Source organism: Rhinolophus hipposideros, assembly GCF_964194185.1.
Source record: "Rhinolophus hipposideros genome assembly, chromosome: 19".
NCBI lineage: Eukaryota > Metazoa > Chordata > Mammalia > Chiroptera > Rhinolophidae > Rhinolophus > Rhinolophus hipposideros.
In genome coordinates this window covers 10,373,765-10,395,081 of record NC_138065.1, presented here as the reverse complement: position 1 = coordinate 10,395,081, position 21,317 = coordinate 10,373,765, and the positions used below count along the sequence as shown (strand labels likewise).

The 21,317-nt window shown below is 35.2% G+C and overlaps 1 protein-coding gene across 2 annotated transcripts in view; it reads right to left on the bottom strand.

Moving 5' to 3' along the window:
* TRIM33 (tripartite motif containing 33) overlaps positions 1–21,317 on the bottom strand; it is a gene marked incomplete at its 5' end in the record, with an annotated part of 108,314 nt that overhangs the window by 16,617 nt on the left and 70,380 nt on the right. For both annotated transcript variants that reach the window (XM_081025315.1, XM_081025314.1), the window contains 7 exons: positions 3,530–3,730; positions 6,906–7,061; positions 7,671–7,945; positions 9,306–9,423; positions 9,885–10,031; positions 12,099–12,213; positions 14,772–14,888. In XM_081025315.1, the coding sequence (XP_080881441.1) occupies positions 3,530–3,730; positions 6,906–7,061; positions 7,671–7,945; positions 9,306–9,423; positions 9,885–10,031; positions 12,099–12,213; positions 14,772–14,888 (1,129 nt within the window). The remainder of the gene's footprint in view (positions 1–3,529; positions 3,731–6,905; positions 7,062–7,670; positions 7,946–9,305; positions 9,424–9,884; positions 10,032–12,098; positions 12,214–14,771; positions 14,889–21,317) is intronic.

Sequence of the window (21,317 nt, the reverse complement as noted above, 5' to 3'; positions counted from 1 at the left end):
GAAGAAACTATACAGGTATAAACCAAGGTAGAACTAGACTGATAGACAATTGATCAGAATGAAGCAGCCCACAACATATCACAAGCAAGGGAGGACTCTCCTAAAAAGTAAACAGGTTCAACATTCATTTATAATGAAAACTAACAACAAAGTGGGTATAGAGGCAACGTACCTCAGCATAATGAAGGCCATATATTACAAGCCGACAGCTAACATCATACTTAACAGTGAAAAGCTGAAAACTTTTCCTCTAATATCAGGAAAAAGACAAGGATACGCACTCTTGCCACTTTTATTCAACATAGTATTGGAATACCTAGCCAGAGAAATTAAGCAAGAAAAAGAAATAAAAAGCATCCAACTTGGAAAGGAAAAAGTAAAATTGTCACTATTAGCAGATGACATGATATCACATAGAGAAGATCCTAAAGACTCCACCAAAAAAAACTCTTAAAACTAGTAAGTGAAATCAGTAAAGTTGCAGGATACAAAATCAACTGGGATTAGAACTAAAATTTATATGCAACCACAAAAGACCCTGAATAGCCAAAGAAATTCTTTTGAGAAAGAACAAAGTGGGAGGTATCATGATCCCCAATACCAAACTATACTACAAAGCTACAGTAATCAAAACAGTATGGTACTGGTATAAAAACTGATATCCAAATTAAGTTACTAATATGCCAAATACAAAAAAAACTATTTATAAAACTTTAATAAAATAAATCATAAGAATACTACATCTATTAATCATAATCTAATCCGAACAGAATCTAATGTGCATTTATCTCTTCCAAAAAGTATTCAGGTTCATTATATATCCCCTCAAAGTCAAAATTACAAACATGCGTTATCACTATGCTGGAGATGGACAACAGAGCGAAATAAAAAAATAATTCAGGTTGAGAGAATTCTATTGAAATCAAATCCTACTTTATACTGAATGGTTGTTAATTATCAGTATTAAGATAGATCAACAAATATCCAAAATGGCCTCTGCATTCATGTCCTGTTTGCATTACATAGTCAATACTACCTTGTCTGCTCCCTGTGTAGCCTCCCCCAGATTTCCTTTTACTATTCCATGGCAAATACAGGATAGGAGAAAAAGTGATTTTTCAAGAAACAGGTTTGCTTCCCTTTCTATTTTTGGTTTATATGATTAACTACTACTTATTGTGGTTGTGCTTTTGTGGTAACCACCTCTCTAATTCCTTTTAAAGTGACAATAACAAGTATTGGCGAGAATGTAGAGAAACTAAAATCCCCATACACTGCTGGTGGGAACGTGAAATGGTGCAGCCACCGTGGAAAACAGTTTGGTGGTTCCTCAAAAACGTAAACACACTCACAACATGACCCTGAAATTCACCATAGAGAACTGATAACCTATGTTCATGTAAAAACTTTCACACACGTAACAGCATTATTCCTAACAGCCAAAAAGTTCAATCCCAAATGTCCATCAACCGATGAATGGACAAACAAATGTTGTACATCCATACAATGGAATATTCAGCCATAAAAAGGAATTAAGTACTGATTTATGCTACAACATGCATGGATCTGGAAAACATTATGCTAAATGAAGGAAGCCAGGCACAGAAAGCACATATTGTATAATGTCAGTCACACAAGTATCTGCAAATTCACAGAAACAGAAAGTGAACTAGGCCTTTCCAGGGGTTGAGAGAGAGGGAAATGGAGTGACTGCTAATGGGCCCAGAGTTTCTTTTGGGGTGATGAAAATGTTCTGAAATTCGACAGTGGTGCTGGTTGCACAACCTTGCAAATATACTAAAAACTATGGGATTGCACATTTTTAAAAGTTGGATTTTATGGTATGTGAATTGTATCTCAATTTTTAAAAGTAGGTGATACTTTAATAAATCAATAAATAAAAATAAGGTTAGAATTTCTGCAAGGAAGAGAAGGTTCATAGGAGAAAGCATGGATTATATTCTTCCTACTCCACTTAAAAAAATTAAACTCTAAGGGGACACATTCCAGGGATTCTTGTCTTAATCTCAAAGCTCTTCAGGGCAAGATGACAAGGAAAGTCTAATACGCGCCCACTTCCTTATGATGCCCACCTTTTCAAAGATGTGAAGAACCTACATTTCCACCATCTGGTCTGTGCGAGAAAGAACTGAACCAAGGTCAGAGTGACCCTAGCAAATTATGTGAAGTTTGACATTAGTAGCCTTCCTTCTCCCTTTGAAAGTTTCTGAAGAATTGGAACCAAGTCTTGTTTATCTTTTTATCCTTAACGCCCAAGCAGGTTAGCATACAGTAATTACTTAATACAACTTGAATGACTCATTTTACACAATACATACCTCTCCGGTTGCCCAAAGATCCTCAACACCATACCTTTCTAGGTCTACAAACTATTTCCCTGCTGTATCTACAATAGTGGGGAGAGAACTTGACTTAAAATCTGAAGTCTGGGCTTTGAATTCCAACTTTTCCATTTACTGGGTAACTGAGAAAGTCACTAACCTCTTACTCTCATTCATAAAATAGGGATATCATACATCATAGGAGACAATTCAAGCATTAAACTGATACAGTGCCTGTGAAAGTTCTTTGTAAATGATAAGCTTGCAACTTAGAAATTTTAGTTTTTATAGATATATTCCCAAAATTTCCATTCTATATAGTCCAGTACTCGCAGCACCAATACAACTACCATTTGCTTAGCCAAAAACGATCTCTCCTAATACCAGGGAGGCAATCAGATTAAGAGGATTCACAATGAGTTGGTGATTGTGAAACAATTTTGGAGTTGTAGAAATATCCGTTAAGACTAACTCTTAGAAATCCACTAAATACAATAAAATATAAAGCCGTGGTCACTGAGACTGTCAAGGGTCCTAGCATCTTAGTAGTTCCACTGCTCCTTGCTCTCATGGGAGCTCATGAGGCTGTATGACTCAGTGTCACTTTCAAAGGTTACATTTACATGCATAAACAAAATGCATTTGATTCAAATGAATGAATGAAATTTCAGAAGGCACCAAAAGATAGTTTTCTTCAGTAAGAAGTTCCAGGTGAAAGGCACAGGATGCCTCAGAGGCCCTTCACATTCTATCTTCGACTCCTCACCATTACTTCCTCTCTCAGTATACCCAACATGCCTGATACCTAGACTTTCCAACCTCTTCCTTCCTCAGTCTGACCTGTTTGCACAAGACTATTCCTTTGGACCTAACAGAAATTGACAAAGATATGACCACATTTTGGTGCTGAGTCTCCTCTCTGGATTCACACTCATACCAGGAGCACTTCACCTAACACAAGGTTTGCCTATTGGCAGGTGGTAGAAAGATAGGCAAAGCTGACATCTTATCAATTTAACGAGTGCTAATTTTAGTACATGTAACTTTTAAAATTTCAAATAATATTCTACTCTTTGGAAATTTCAAAAAACGTTTCATCTAAATTTAAAAACTACAACCAGAAAGACATACTCTAATTCCCTAATCAACAAGAGGTTTTAAATCTCTCATTCAACCTAAATACAAACCTGTATGGGTGGAATATCTGGCAGTGACGGAAGGTTTTCTGGATTGGTAACTGAGGGGATTAGCTCTATTGCTGTAACAGATGGGCTGGTGGGACCTCGATTTGCACTGGCCATAGTAGCTGTAGTAGGGCTGGTTGGGTTGATTGTGTTGTTATGTGCAGACACAACAGGAAAGGGTCCAGCATGCCCTGGGTTTGAGTGCTGTTAGGGAAGAAGATGTTATCATTACTTAATTTGCCAAGATATCCTAACATGAATATACCTTGATAACAATGTTAAATTTAGGGAAGTTACACAAGTGTCTGATACCTAGGACTGAGAAACAAAGAAATAAGCCCTCACAAACTTATGCATGAAAAGAATAATTCAAATTAGCCTTTTCATTTTTCAATTCATTTTTGTGTAGTATTTAAGAAAAAACTGACTTGCCAATAATTTTCAACCTGTCAGCCTGGTTATAATATGATCTTATTTCAGAACAAAGATGTATGTAAACAGATGATCTGGAAGTGCCCAAGTTTTCAAACATCATACCAGGAAGGTCACTGTTCTGTCTATATTCCTCTTTGACTCTTCTACCTTTTAAAAAATAAAAGTAATCAATTGTGTAATTGCATACTGTGTAATTGATATGGTAGAAAGAACAACGAATCTACAAACAAAAATATGACTGACTAATTTGGTGTGCCATTGGGCAAATTGTGTGATTTCAATAATGTAGAAATGTGGATAATGTTGGATAAAAATGGATACCTGTCACACTGTGAGAGATGTTATAAGGGTCATTTAAGATAATATAAATGAAAATCTTTGGGAAATAAATTATTACTCTCAGACACACACATCATTTGAAATGTTTAAAAATTTAAAATTCAGACATTCAAGGATTGCTTTGGGGGTCCTAAGGTATAAGGGCAATGTTCTTAGATGGCTGCTTAGTCTGATTCTGTAGCTTCTGTACTCTTCCAAAAGATGTACCTGGCCCCCTAGTAATACTTGAAGGCTTACCATGTACTAAGGGTGCAGGAGTATATGAACACTCCTAAGGAAATTAATGCCCAGATCCTTAACCCTCATATGTACTTTTTCCTAATTACCTAAGAACGTGTTGTGGTCCGCAGATTCTTTTTGTACTACTTCTTTCGCAATTGCCCTTCTCCCCCAAAAAACAGCAAACCTCTGATCCATTCCTAATCTTATCTAGCACATTGCCTCAGGGTAAAAAAAACAAAAATCAAAAAACCAAACCTCCAAGAGAGACAAGCAAAGGTGCAAATTAGAAATAAAGCTGTCAAGTTGTTGAGAAGGTGCATGGCTCCAAAACCTAGGTAACAAATCTTTGACTGGGTACTGATACTGGATGATCAACAGAAAATAAGTAAGATCTGAAGAAGCTCTCATCTGATAAGAAAAAATTTTAAAGTTTTTATAGCTCATTGTGAAATTCAGTTTTGATAATCTAGAAAAAGTTCAAAGAACTCAGGGAAATTCTTTTAATTCCAAGATACATACGTCTGTGAACAAGTTTCCTGAGTATCACGACAACACAAACTAAAAAAATAAGTTAGTAATAAAAACTGATGTTGAATTCTAACTTACTCTAACAATAAGTAAGAGACAAACATACATTACTGAATAGGAGGAGGGGAAGGTTCCATTTATCTCATAAAGAAAAGTAGATCTAAAAGAATTTTACTCTTTTGTTTCCTAATATTCTTAAACCCTGTAAATATATATGTTGTTTAAACAATTGTATAGGAATAACTGTAATAAAAATGTGATCCAAAGGAAAAGTTGTAAAGTTTAATAATAGCCTTATTATCACTGGAAACCAAAGAATTTTTAAATTAAAATAGACATTTTTCCTGCAGAAAAATTGCAATAGACTGACATACAACTCCATCAAACACAAATACATGTACTATGATAAAATTCTACAGAGGAGGGAGAAGAGAAATTCAAGTCCCAGGAGAAGAGGCAGTATAAATTTTGACTTTCAAAAAACAGCTTGCTATGGTATTTGGGACTCCAGTGGATATATTTACTAGAATAAAATGTAAGGGTTTTACTTTATGTCAATATTTACAATATGCCAGAAAGTATGTCCCTTTGCAACTATTTAAACTTATAATGGGATTTTTAAATGTCCATCTTCAAATGTGAAAGCCGGCCTATTTTTCAGAAGTCTGTCCAGAGGTACTTGGGCCATCAAGTTGAAGGACTACTGCTCCAGGACACCGTTTGTCACTGTTACTATGCAGAATGGTCTGAGAGAGTCAGTACAAGTTCAGACATCTGAGTACTCTCCTCCTGGAAATTCTGACTCAGTGGGCACGGGCTCGGAATCTGGTTTTGACAAGGCCCTCCAGTCATTCTGATGGTCTTTAAAACATACTTTGAGAAATACTACTCTGTTATAAAATGAACTGTATTATTGTATAAGTTGAAATCCTGTGTAAAAGACCCTCATTTTAAAGTCATATCTTCAAGATAATCTACTATTCAGATAAAGATTAGAAAACACGTCTCTAAATACACTCATTTTTAAGAGTAGGCATATCTGTATCATAAAAAGAACAATAATGAGTAGAAAGAAGTCTAAAAACAAACAAAAACCCCAGAGTTTTATTGTCTTCAAAGTCCTTTATATGTATTAGGTTCGAAATGTCATTAAGGGGCGGCCGGATGGCTCAGTTGGTTAGAGCATGAGCTCTGGACAACAGGGCTGCCAGTTCGATTCCCACATGGGCCAGCGAGCTGCACCCTCCACAACTAGATTGAAGACAACGAGCTGCTGCTGAGCTTCATGAGGGGCGGCCAGATGGCTCAGTTAGTTAGAGAGTGAGCTCTCAACAAGAAGATTGCTGGTTTAATTCCCATACTGGACGGTACGTTGAGGCCCCTGCAACTAACGATTCAAAGCAGCAATTGGACTTGGAGCTGAGCTGTGCCCTCCACAACTAGATTGAAGGACAACGACTTGGAGCTGATGGGCCCTGGAGAAACACGCTGTTCCCCAATAAAAAAATTTTTTTTAAAAGATGATATTAAAAGAGCTAAAGAACAATTTCAGGAAACTAAGGTTCTAATTTTGATTTTAGCATTATCTCCTTTGTAAAATGAGTTGGTTGGACTATATCAGGGGTTCTCCACTCATAGTAGATAACGAGTTTAGGTTTAATGGCATTGAAAAGTTCTTAAAATTAAATACAAAAATTTGGGTATATGTGTATTTTTCTGGGACAAGAAGATACACAGCATTAATCAAATTCTCAAAGTATCAATGACCACCCCCACACACACAACAGATTAAAAAAATGGTGTCTTTTAGTTTTAAAATTGTGTGATTCTTACAAACGTTTAACTCTAGGCATACTTGTCTTTGGAGGTGTGGCTGCATCATGGAATATTGAGGGCCGCTGTGCCTGGGTATCCCTGGTATGCGGGCAGCGTTCTGGGCCAATCTCATCTGATGGGCTTGGAAAGCTCCACAGTTCATGGTGCTTCTTTGCACACTGATCAATCTTGGAGGCTACAAAAGGTAGAAATTGAATTTATATAATCATATCTTTTATAAGTTTATCTTTCAATTATAAAATGTTATGGTAAAAACGCCTCAGTCAGGATAGGGAAGGGCATAAAGTAAACAGTGTAAGTCATTTTCTTCAGCTGTAGCCCCCATCCCCTTCTCTGAGTATATGTGTATGTTTATAGCATTAACTTATCCAACCCTGGATTACCAGTCCTGATTCGGATGGGGGAGGGGAGAGCAGAAGAGATACAGAATGGGAATGAACTGAACAAAATGCCTGAAGAACATGTCAGGCATTAGGCAAAAATAATCTGGCTCTCTAGTCAAACCACATGTGGAAAACAAAAAAGCTCTGGTGTAGAGGGATATAAACTTGTGTGCCTCCATAGTACTAGTGAGTGAGCTTTGTTTCCCATGCTAAGTATTCACTTACTGCCCTTCTTCCCACTTCCCCAACATCCCTGCCATAACCAGAGCAAACATTTAACTCTGACCTTTGAGCTCTGTCCCTGCCAGTAACCACGAAATGTGCAACACATCCATATAGGACACAGTGTAGCCTTGAGGTCTCCACAGTCTGCACCCATAATGCAGTGAGGTAACGCTCACCTGCTGTTGTAACATCTGAGGGGCTGCTGGCCGTGGGTGCTGCTGTGTTGTGGTTGTTGTTGTTGGTACGGGAGCCGGGGGTTGCTGCATCCGCATCTGCTGCAACTGCTGGTGCTTCTGCGCGTACACTTGTTGCTGCATGTGCTGCAGCCTGAGCTGCGCCAGGTTAATCTGTCCGGGGGTTTTACTAATGTGGTTTGTCCCTGGAGGAACTTGCCCAACTACAACATTAGGAGTGTACCCAGGCGCTGGTTTACTCTCTATTACTAGATTACCTGAAGAGTGAAAAAATGAGAATAATTTGCATAAAATTGTCTAAATCATCTACTTTGTGGATTAATCATCTTTTCCTCTTTACTCTGACAACTCTCAGCCCTCAAAACTCTCGACAGTACAGCAGGGATGGGAGCTAGATTTAACGTTGAAAATTAGAAACCTAATATAACCTCATCAGAAGCCAAATAATTGACTTCTGATTACTCAGAATATATTATCTGCCACCTTTTTATTTACATAGCTGTACAGAAAAATAAAGAGCTGAAAGAGATGTTACTAGAGGAGGCCCATCTAGTCAGGCTAAACCAATCCTCCTCTAACAAGACTGACGGACGCTCAAAACCACTACTGTTGATTCCACCTGCCTTTGAATCGCCCAAACGCACAGGGCAGAGTACACTGCTGCAAAACTGGGAAATGTTGAATGTTTTAAACCACTTATGTCCTTAGAAATGAACATTTTCCTTACTCCTCACAGAGCTGACTGCTTTCTAAAAATAGGCAAATTTTAGGAAGGTTTGATCTAAGGTAGAGTTGGCCAACCTTTCCTCTAACAGGCCAGATATTTCAGGTTTTTCAGGCTACATAAGATCTGTCATATAGTCTGTTTTTTTATTTGTTTTTATAAGCCTTTAAAATGTAAAACCCAAACTTAGTTACCATGCCACACAAAAAGTATGCTGACGCCTGACGTAAGGCTATAGCCACACGTGGATATATCCCAAGACTACATTTTTACAGAAGAGCCATCCACCTCTGCTTTTAAAGCTTCCAATGGGGAGGACTTGACTATTTTAAAAGTAAGTTTACTCAATCTGTACACAGTTCTAATTGTTGGGAAAGCTTTTTGAGTTTTGTTTTGTTTCAAAGGGAGTCATCTGTCTCTCTGTAACTTTCACCTATGGTCCGCAGTTCCACACTGTGGAGTAACAAAAGCAAAGTTCATTTTTCACGTGAAAAGAGCTACTCTTTCAAACATTGCTCAGGACATGAGATCCTCCTCTAGAGGACAACTTGGTACAATTAATATACAAACTACTAAGTACCTAAGAAATTCTTCTTCCAGAGAATGAAGACCCGTTGGTTAAGTTTTCAATATGAAACTGTCAATGTCAATTTTAAAGATGTGGGGAAAATGTTAAAAATGATACACATTTTTGGAAACTACACAGGAGACTCGCAACACTCTGAAAGACGTGATGAACACAGTTCAACTGAGTTTCTGGTGACGAACATATTTTCTACGAAGTTTACATTTTAGAGTGAAGTTAAAAAACTTTAAGTATCTAAAATTTGCTTTAGATGCCTTCTCCTCCTTCCATGTTCCAAGTTATATTCATAAAACTAATTATTTCTCACCTAAATTGACTACATTCTTTGCCCAGAAGGTGGGATCACAATGGAAACGTATTGCTCCATTAGCAGCAGGGACAGGATCACACCGTGCTTTCAAAATATGGCGCAATTGAAAAGTAATCTTAAAGGGAAAAAATTCACATTAGTCTTCAAATTAAATATCACTTGAGAAAACATACACGATAAAGACATAACCGCTCATGTAGCCCCACAGTGTCAGTCTCAAATGAGACAACAGCAGTGCTTAAAAGACTATTTATAACAGCAATCAAAGGCATATGGTTGAATTTCTGTCCTTTCTGACGATACACTGCATTATAATACTAGGTATCTTCAAAACAGTAAATTCTGTATGATTTCATTTACGTGAAGTTCTACAAAACACCTAAATCAGATTAATGGTCGCCTAGAGCCAGGGGAGAGGGGGACAAGGAAACTTTTATGGGTGATGGAAATTTCTGTAACTTGGTGTGGTGGTGATCACATTTGCCAAAATTCAAATTCTACACTTTAAAGAGGTGCAGCTCACTGAATGTAGATAATAAAGTCCATTTAAGGAAAAATACAGATACGATGTCTCACCAGTCGCTTGCTGTACAGGAGTGCTGTGCTGCTGCCACTGGCAATTGCCCAGTTTGTAAAGTTCATAACATGCTTCACCTGCCTAGAAAGGCCTGTGATGTCATTCTGCTGTTGTAGTAACTTCATCTGTCTTTCTTTTGTGACATTCTGAAACAGAACAAGAGGTTCACTGAAGAATTCTAGATTTAAAAAAATCAACTCATAATTTCTATTGCAAACGAACACAATACCTAGACTTCTTTTTAAAAAGGGGGTAAGTTAACAAACTCCTCATTATTCAATGAGCCTATGATCACAGGAAAAGTCACTAACAAAAGTGGAAGTAAAACTTAGTTTTCCAGGCTAAAAAGGACATTCCACATAGAGAAATTAAGTCTTGTCTCTTCCTTCAAAAGACAAAATGTTTTTGTTAAAGATAGTGTTTTTCTGTGAGTCTAATTGAATTATCTACAGAGTCTATGGCAAAGTGAGCTGACCTTTAGAAATAATTTTATTTCTCAACTCCATACACGTTTCAGGCCAAAGAAAACTTTCTGTTACCAATGCCACCTACTGGTATGGCAAGAGACTGACGTTGAAATTTCTTCTTTTAAATATTTAAGACAAAATGAGAAGATGAATTCCAGAACTCTCCAAGTAGAGGTTAGGAAACCTTTTGATATGACAAAAGTTCATAAAAAACAAACAAGCGAGGACTGAAAGAAAGGCTAATTTGGGGGAAATGCTACAAAGGAAAAAATAACTGCTTTCTGAGAACTAAAACTCTCAGAAAGGTAGCTGATATCCTATGTACTTTGGCATTCAGCACGACAAACAACCTATCTACTTCGTTCTTAACCACTGTTTCATAAAAATGACTCAATTTGGTTTATTGGACAAGTTTTTCCTAAGGAAACAAGTTGCTCATTTTACAATGTAAATGAACGGATAACAATATCCAACCGACAGAAGTCTGATAACTTCCCTGGAAACTATCCTTCTTCTAAAGCTTAGGAAAAACTCCGTTTTACAAAGTTTAGGAACATACTACATGAGAAAACACCTATTGTTTAAATTATCAGCATGTTAAGAGTATATGGCAGATTTACCATTAGGTATTTATGTATATTTCAGCATTAAGAGGCAACTTTTATTCAAAAGTTCTTGAAATGACTATTACTAAGAATATTACTTTAGACTTACATAAATATATTTACATAAGTTAAAAGGTATCAAAAATCGTTGCTTGCTCAGTGCTGTCCCTCTTCACAGGGTCCTTTTGAATCTATGAGGTTTAAATACAACTGGCTGGATGTACAACAGCAAAGAGACCTCCAACTTTAACAGTGTATGTTAGAGTACTTTTAATCTCACAACTGTGTCTCAATGGAAAGATGAAATTCACAAATAACACTCCTCTGACATATTTTTTTCATTTGTATGTACTGTGTCTATTATTTCTACAGTGTCCTACAAAGAAATGAAACCAAAAAAATCTACCGTGGAAAATTTGATGTTAATAGTAATGAAGTTAAATAATCAAATACAAACATAATTTAAATTGTTACTATTCAATGGTGCAAAAAATAGAATCCCATAACATACTTAAGAGCATACTTAAGAGTTCAAAATTTTGAGAACCAATCAAAATTTGGGATGAGTAGAAATGAGTCTTTAATCGAAACTTAATTTGAATTTTACAAACTGACTGGATTCTCAGCTAGACATTTATATCTACTTATCAATCTCAAAATATGCAAAACAAAGACAGTACAACAAAACTATCAGTAAGTTTAAAATTTATAAATTCTATAAATTATAAAAAATGAGCATCATTTTTAGCAAAAGTATGGAATGTTTTAAAAATAAAGTAAAACACAAATGACTCAAGCAGACTCCCAATGTACATTTGTACGTAAAAGTTAAATTGAGGTCCCATGAGGGACATTGTAGTGGGTTGGCTTTGTCTCCATTTACATCACATTTTAGTGGCAATTATTTCATTTATAAGAAGACACACTATCTCCTCATTTATACAGCTAAAATCAGTAGTATTAAATTGTAGTGCAAAGTAACTAAAAAAAAGTATTTTCCAACAGAACGTGAAAAGTTTTAAAAAATTTACTTCCATATACCTCCCACACCCAACCAATTTAAAAGAGCTTTCAATAAACATGAAAAACAGCTAAAGAGCAAGAGAAGCAGTTTTTGTTTGATTTTGGCTTTGCACCGTACCTCTAGCTGCTGTAAGAGAGATTTTCCTTTCTTATTAATCTCATTGATAAGGGTGAAAATGGCCACTTTAATTTCCTGTTCTACTCGTTTGTTAGTCTCATTTACTTCTTTTATCCTGAATAAGAGAAATGCATCATTAGGTTATCAACTTATCCTACATCCCTGAATCATCAACTGTTACAGAAATTCATCTAACTGCGTACTTACCAAGTAATTAAAATTAAACTTTTGTCAAAACATGTAATTTATGTTTCAGCAGACCTGACCACTCAGTTTGGTCCAAACAAGTTATGTATATAAACAAAGAATGGATTAAATATTTAGTAATTTTGAATTAAGTTAATAAAGGCCAGCTTATTAATCTAGATGGCAATCTCCTTTAGTTCCTATGACATGTGATATACAAACATCTGACATCAATGATTGCTGGTTAGTATCAAATCTGGCACATTGGTTCTATTTAATCTTAATGTAAGAACAATGTGCAAAAAAATTGCTATAATCAATAATTATCTTTTGAATGTGATGGTTCAGTGTGAGGTCGGAGGGATGGGGGGAGGGGGGTTCACAGTATGAGGGATATAAATGATGAACGTCTAAGTATTACCTTGTTTTGTACACCTGAAACTAATAAATAATTAATTTAAAAAATAAAAAAATAAAAAAAAATAATTATCTTTTGAAATACGAGGAATTAAGCTCAGAAGCATTTATTTTCACTTATAACTTAACCACTTCAAATGTGGGTTGTTATACCCCTTTCATAAGTTTTTCTCAAAATGGTTTCCTGCTATATACAGTTGAGGGCATAAAACATTTTAATCTATTGTTTAAAATAGTTGTTAGATGTTTCAGAAATAGGAGTAAGCTCCCATTGTAGTTATGAAAGTTTTGGCTGCAAATATAAAACAGCTGATATCTTGCTATTTACAAAACTGAAAGTGGTAAACCCCACCAATATATATAAATAAAGTGTTAAACAACCATAAGAAGAAACCGTTCAATTTTTATACACTTTACTCCTGTACAAACTATGACCCACACTGTCAACCCCTAAATTGACTTTCACTTGCCAAATTCAAATTTGAGAAACTTTAATACACTCAGTTGTAATAATATCGTTTTCCCTTCTTTGTAGATCAGTCCTTGTTTGGGCACTGATTTGAAAATTTAATTCAGTTCTGTCCTTATCTTCTTAGAGTGATTCCACTCACTCTAGGAAGACAGTTTAAGAAAATGAGAGTGCTGATTACTACTGATAAGAAATATGGGACTCAAACTTAAAATGATTTTGAAATACTAAAATCATTAAGTTTGCTGAAAGCAGAAAATAGTCAGACACTCACTGGATTTAAGCGTGTCTACTGTATGTTCAAATGTGAAGGAAGAAAATAATCAATGTAATTAAAAGATGGAGATAGGTCATCAAAGAATGTGTATAAAAGGGGAAGAATAATTAGAGATTTTAATACCTTTTTTTAAAGCTTTCTGTAACATCAACCTCCCCAACCCTTCGCAATCTTATAAAAACATAAACCGCCTGGTTCTACTTCTCTACAGATTCAGGAATATACATATAAAATATACAAAAATACGTACAAAACTTATACAAAAATATGAGGCTGCCATACGAATCAACTCACTATCCTCTTTGTGAAAGGGATATGAGACGACAGTTACCCTCTGCAATATCACCCACAACAAACATATCAGAAGTATGATCTAAAACACATACCGACATATCCATAAGAACCAGCCACAATTTACGCGTATTTACACGTATTTACATATTATCTACAACCTCTTAAGATGAAAGTTCTACCACCTTACTATTTATCGTGTACTATTTTCTAATGTATAATGTACCATTTATTCATTCTATTTAATATTTTGAGTATCTACTATGTGCCATGGTAAATATTCATAAATTAACTAATTTTAATATTATAAAAGTACCTAAAGGTTTCAATATTTGTGAATCTGAAGAATAACCACGTATCAATCCTATTCATTCCTGCAGGAATACATAGGTTTTAATTATGCCAGTTCCAAGTGTCTGTCTTCCTACATTAAGGGTCCTAATCTTGTTAATCTTCTCACTTATGGAACTTACTCCCACCTGCCTTACCAATAAATTTAGTTTATTTAGAAATGAACCAAAATAGAATTCTTAAATTCTGACGGTGTTATTGATAAAAATAATAGCAAAAGCTAAAATGTGCCAGAAACTGGGCTATATATTCATCTTATAATAATGCTCCTAAGTACTGTTTTTAATGCTTGTTTTGCAGACGGGAAAAGAAATTTGTCCACTACTCTTCATGCTCTCTTTTATACTGTGTCTTCCACACAGTCGCCAGTTAAAATTTTATAATTCAGCTCTCTATATAGTAATTGCTTTTTCCATGTTTCACTAATGCTTACAAAGACTAGAGTCTTATTAATTATAACAGTCAAAGATGTATCCTAAAAGACTATTCAAAATTTTGCTCAGCTAAATTTTACTTAATTAACAAATATAATCCAAACTCAAATTTATGCCATTTACCCCTCCAAAAAAATAATGTTTTCTATCTATGCTTAATATTAATATAAAAGAAAAACCAATTTCAACTGGACCCAATGCGTTTAAACCCTTAAAGTGAAATTATGGTTTTAAGGCAACACACTTACCTATTCTGCACCTGAGTAGCCGCAAAATGAACATAATTCTTCTTCTCAAGAAGCTTAGCCAGTAGATTCTCAATTGCACCTTTCTGGTTTTGAAAAGCTTCTTCCAAAAACTGATACCTTAAAACCAAAACAAAAACTACATTTAAAACAGGAAATTTATGATTAAGATTTTGGAAATGAAGAACTGCTGCATGGGTAAATCTTGAAACCATACTTAAACGATCAACAGTCTGTGCTGGCCACACACACCTATGTCAACAGTAACTTTTAACTACCAATCCCTCCCCATCAATCGCTCGCTTTTTGTCTTTTGTAAGACAAAAAAAAAAATTACTCAAAAATTGTTCAAGTGTTCTCTTACATTAGAGTTTCGATTCAGGATTACATTTTCTAAAAATCCAAATACTGGCATAAGTTGTATACATCTTAAATCATAAAATACAACCACATTATAGAAAATATTTTCAAAGATGAGAAAACTGCCCGTATTTCCAACATCATAAAATCACTGCTACCACTATAATATGTAGTTCCTTAGTCTTATTATGCATTTTAGATGCAAGGTGCAATCATGTACGTGTAATTTTCATTCTTTACCTTGTCTTTATAATCACTTGAAATAAATTTTTAGTTCTAGATACTATATGCTGTCCAATTTTTCCAAAATGACTAGATCAATTAAAAATATCACCAACAGCAGTTTTATTATAACTCTATCAACATGAGTGGTATGTGTTAAGATTTTCTAATATTATAATAGTGAAAAGAGTTGATAGTAAAGACTACTCTTCTTTGGTTACTAGGAAGGTAAAACAATTTTCTTACTAGTTTTATTTCCTTTGTATAAACTGTTCATTAGATCAACAAATGTTTGGGGGCTTCTTCTAGATGCTAGGGATACATGGGTAAAAAAATCCATTCCCATTCCCATTCTCACAATAAATAAGCATAAATGTGAACAGATACCACACCGTGATTAAGAGCTATGATGGAGACCTATATGGTGTGTATCAAACACACAGTGCCTAAGTCTGTTCCAATATCAAGAAGAGCGTCACAGAGAAGTCGTAACAGTAGTATCCTGTGCTAAATGCAAAGGTATAATCGGGGAACTACAAATACTTCAGTTTAGCCAAAGAAAGCCATGCAAGAAGATCAGAATACGAATAACTAGTAAAATCCAGAACCAGAGTGTAAAAAGCTAATTTTTGGATTATATTTTCTCAGTAATGGGAAACCCTTGAAGAATTCTAATCAAAATGTAATAATTACATATACATTCTAGGACAATCATCAGACAAAAATACCTGCAGAAGAGAGAAGGGGAAGACCAGCTAGAACCTTAAGACAGTAGCTGAGATGAGATACTAGTTACTATAGCTAAACAAACAAGTTTGAACAATGGATTTTGCTAGGGAGATCAGCACCTTTGGTTACTTGGCTCCAGTTAAAAGTAAGGACCGTGGTATGACCTAAAAATCAAATGCCTAGCTAAGGCAGTCAATAAAGGGTCACTGGAACTGAGGAGTTCAAGGTACTGACCAAGCTGTAACTGCCCGTGTGTATACTGAAATCACTGAAGGCGGGAACTGAGAGGAGAAGACTGGGCATCTAGTTGTGGGTCTTCAGTGAAGGCCTGGGCTCCGGTAAACACAGGAGGCAAGGCGATGTAGTTGTTAACAAAAAGGGAAGTTTGCTTGTTGGTGGGGTTCATGAGGGAAAGATGGAAAGCAGGCCAAACGTAGAGCAACACGGGAATCAGTGTTATAGAGAACATCTGGCAAGTAAGGTTTTTATTTTGTGCAATAAAGATTATTACAGTAAAATAAACATTAAAAAGTTATGATTTTTAAGCAGAATGTTTTCAAAGCAAAAAAAAAAACCCTGTCTATAACATAAAGTCTAACATATTATACAACTTATATCAGTTATTAAACAGCACAAAGCATATGGTATTTTAACTTAAAAGGCTTTTAAAAGAGATTCTACTGTTAGCTAGATGACCCAAAGACTGTTCCTTCATTAAATATCATTTGATTTATTCCATTTACCATAATTTTACCAAAATAAAACTTTACTTTGTTAAATCTGAACAAATAAATTAGGGATATGAGATTGTCAATGCTAACTCTTTAGACTTCAGCTTTACACTATGAGGAAGAAAGGTCTTTTAATGCAGAGTTTGTTTACGTCAACAAAAAGGAAGGTAGAAAAGGTAGAAAGGTCAACTAGTATCATAATTCACAAAAATGTAATTTGTAAAATTTAATCTTGTGCATATTTCTCTTTTCACCTCAAAATGAATGCTTTAGAATCCTCTTTCTAGAAATATCTGTTGCATTCATGTGAACAAGTAGCAAGCAAACACCTATGATATACCTGGGGGAGAGTATGTGTCCTTTCCCCCCCTTATGTGGGAGTTAACATCTGAGCTGGATATGAAGGGTGAATAAGAGCTTTCTAGGTAAACAAACATGGGAGAAAGGTAAGAACTTCCACTGAGGGGAAAAAAAAGATGAGTACACAAAAGTACATAATTCTGAAGCCATCAGTCATTTTCAGGGCTTAGGAAAAAGGGGCAAAGCTAAGACAATAGGGAGGTAACAGATGCTTAAGAGCCCTGTACATTTTGCTGAAGTTGGACTCAAATAATAAATAAGTGACACATTCAAAGGACTGACTTAAAATGATAATCAGATATGTCTCTGTTCACTTAAATACATTTCAATTGCATTATTAGAAAAAAATACTAACTGGAGCTTGAAAAGTAAAAGAGCAATATGCAAGGAATTTTGGCTACAAACTACTGATTTTCTTGCTAACAGAATAAACTTAACACTGCGTTCTATTTTTTTAACTAATCAAAATTATAGTTGAAATACTTCAAAAATGGGAGAAAGAAGAATAACCAATAAATGGATTAAGCATAATTTTGTTAATATGTAAATACATGAAAGCAATTTCTAAAATTTTAATCTTGCATATGAAGCAGGGATTCTTAATGTCGGTTATTTAGTCACAATGAGCTATTCTCAGTATTTCAAAATGTCCAGATAAAGTCCTATGATTTAGTTAGGACAGGCTAAGTAAGACTTTCTGTGCTTTTAGCTAGAATTATAGAAACTCAGTGTAATAAATATACCACTGGTTATCTGGTTTAGAACAGATACATTTCACCAAGCTAAGTATCTTACATGCACTCTCTTATTTAATATTTAGAAAAACTTAATGACGGAGGTATTATTACTTTCACAGTAATAGTTGGCTGATTTGAACAACCCTCTGTTCTTCTTTAAATAATATTCATCTTATAGAACTGTTCCAAGAATTAAATGGGTCAAAACACACAAATTACTTAATAAGGATAGTACTTTGCTTACTAAAGCACAGTAATGGGCTTAATGCTAGTGATGACTGTTATTTTTAGCGATAATTTTAAATGATTTGGATTGTTACAATATAAAACCTCAATCTTTCAACAACAACAAAAAGCCTACTATGCACATAAAGACTTCGTAAGAGTGTTTCTGAAAATATTTTAAAATGAGGCGTTGTTCCTTCTTTGAGGCTCTGTATGAAGGCAAGATGATAATAGCTCTAAGAGTTCAGGAAGAGGTGAAGAGTATGAATTCTGAGCAAACATGATGAAAACCTAAAAGGGTGGAAATTTCAAGAAAGCTTGGGGAAGACATTAGGATTCTCACATAAATGGAATACAGAACAAAAGCTATCTTTAATCAAATCTCAAAGGGCACATGGTGATATCAGCTGATATTAGTTACAACAGAACAGGATGTTACTTTCTATTGCTGTCTTCAAATTACTTTTCTTCTGTAGCTATAATCTGCTGCTAATCCCACCTAAAATCAAACAGAAAAAAAGGAGGGGGGAGAGGGAATAATGGAACAGTAAGTTTTGAGACAACTATAATAACACTAATATTTGTCTAACTGGCATCCCCAAATAGGAAGGAAGATAGAAGAGAAAAAAAATATTGGAAGAAATTATAATAATGAAGTAAAATTTTACAAATTTAATAAAAACAATGAACCTGCAGATCTAAGCTCAACATCCTCCAAGCACAAGAAAGGTTAACAAAATTACATTCAAATCTGTTATATCCAACCTGCTTAAGGCCAGTAATAAAAAAGTCTTAAAAGTAGCTAGAGGGGAAAAAATACATTATGTACCGAGGGATAAAGATAGAGAGTGGAGCAACATCTTTAAAGTACTGAAAGAAAACTGTCAGCCTAGAATTAGTTATCTAGCAAAATGTCTTTTAATTAAACTATGATGGTGAAATTTTGGGGGGGTAAATATGTTCACTATTTTCCATTGTGATAAAGGTTTCACAGATATATCTAGTTCGAGATCTATCTAGATCAGGGGTGTCCAAACTGCGGCCCGCGGGCCAGCTGCGGCCTGCCATCCATTGTTAATTGGCCCGCAGCAAATTCCAAAAATAGATTTAGTTTACTTAAATAAACCAGGTGAGGCAATACGTACTTCACCTCGAGTGAGTGGCCCGGCTGTTTGCGTATTTTACCGCATATGGCCCTTGGTGAAAAACGTTGAAAAAAGTTTGGACACCGCTGAACTAGATCTAAAATCAAACAAGATCTAGATATACAGAGGGTGCCAAAAAAATGCATACACATTTTAAGAAAGGAAAAGAACTGTATTAAAATCATAATAATATATACCGGTAACAAAAGATGAATACAAGTCACATGTATACATTTTTTGGCACCCCCAGTGTGTGTGTGTGTGTGTACACTTACATATTTATAGACATATATACTGTGTTTCCCTGAAAATAAGACCTAGCCGGACAATCAGTTTTAATGTGTCTTTTTGGAGCAAAAATTAATGTAAGACCTGGTATTATGTTACATATTATATCCGGTCTTATATTTTATTTATATATATATATATATATATATGCTACCATAAGGCAGAGATCTAAAAGACCTGTGATTTCAATGTGAGGAGGTAGTGAGCGTAACCTGCTCCTCCTCCATCACCTCTGAGGGACTAAAGCAAAATAATGCTGTGGAAGAGAGGCGGAAAGAACCCTTAGAAGTAGCAGCCACATGTGGAGAACCCCACATGTGGATTTTTAGACAAAATGCACACCATCTGGTGGTCCAAATCAACTCCACTCTGGAAATTTAACGGTCCCAACGCGGTAGTGCTTCTGTGCACTGGCAAAAGGAAGTTTAATCCTTTACTGGAAAGCATCAATTCTAAACCAAAAATTTGCATAAATAATTTTTCAAGGAAAATGAGAAGTTCCGAGTTTAAAATAACTAAATATAAGGAAACATGGCATCTTAAGCAAAAATAACAGAAAAACAGAAAAGGAAGAAAAGACCCATTAACAGAAGCAAAACAGCTATGCTTACTATATTTAAAGGATGAAACCTAGCAAATATTCAGGCAAAAGATAAGTAAAGGATACAAAGGGTCGCCAACTTTTTTTGGCAACTCCCTATGAGCTTGTGATTTCCTATCTCAAAATAAAAAGTTTTTTAAAGGGGGGGATGGCTGGCAGATTTAAGAATTTTTAATGCAATGGATGGGTTTTAATGGAAGCTTCACGTGGTTGCAGGAAGCAACTGCAGCCTGAAAACCGTATTTTTGAGACTCAGCTGGGGCTCCATAGACGCAAAGTGCTGACTGTAATGCATTGTTCTACGCCATTTGCTGTAAGGCAGTTGAGCATCTGCGGGTTTTGGTATCCGTGGAATATCCTGGAAACAATCGCCAGTGGATACCTAGGGACAACTACTGTTAAGTTTTGGGGGAGTCAAAACTTACACACAGATTTTCAACTGTGTGGGGTCTGGCATACCTAATCTCCTTGTTGTTCAAGGGCCAACTGCACTCTTTAACTTATCTACTGTTCAAAAAAGAAATTATAATGGAAACCAAAAAACAGTTTGAACTGAACTATTAAAACACCTTATTATCAAAATTTGACATAGGGCTAAGACAATACTTAATAGGAAATTACCATTAGAAAGAAAGGATGAAATTTAGTAAGCCAAGCATTCATCTCAAGAAGGCAGAAAAAAGTAAAATAAACCCAAAGACACTAAAAGGAAGGAATTAAGATGAATACAGAAAATAATGTGGAAAAAATAAACATACAACTTAGTGGGCATCAACAAGCCAAAACTTGGTTCTTTGAAAAGACTAATACTGACAAATCTGTGAAAAGGCTGATCAAGAAAAATAGAGAAGGCACAAATAACTCATATCAAGAATTAAAAAGAGGTCACCATCACTCCAGTTCAGAAGACATTAAAAAGATCTTAACGAAACCTGGTATCAAGAAATTTCAAGTTTCAGGTAAAACGCACAAATATATAGAAAAATGTAACTTTGTAAAACTCATACAATAGAAAACCTGTAACACAAAGTATCTGAATCTATAGTTAAAAAATAAATATAAGCAAGAAATTCCTATCCAAAATACATATCCTAGAGAAACACATGCACACGTATTCCAGGACACCTGAACAAATATTCTTATTTTGTATA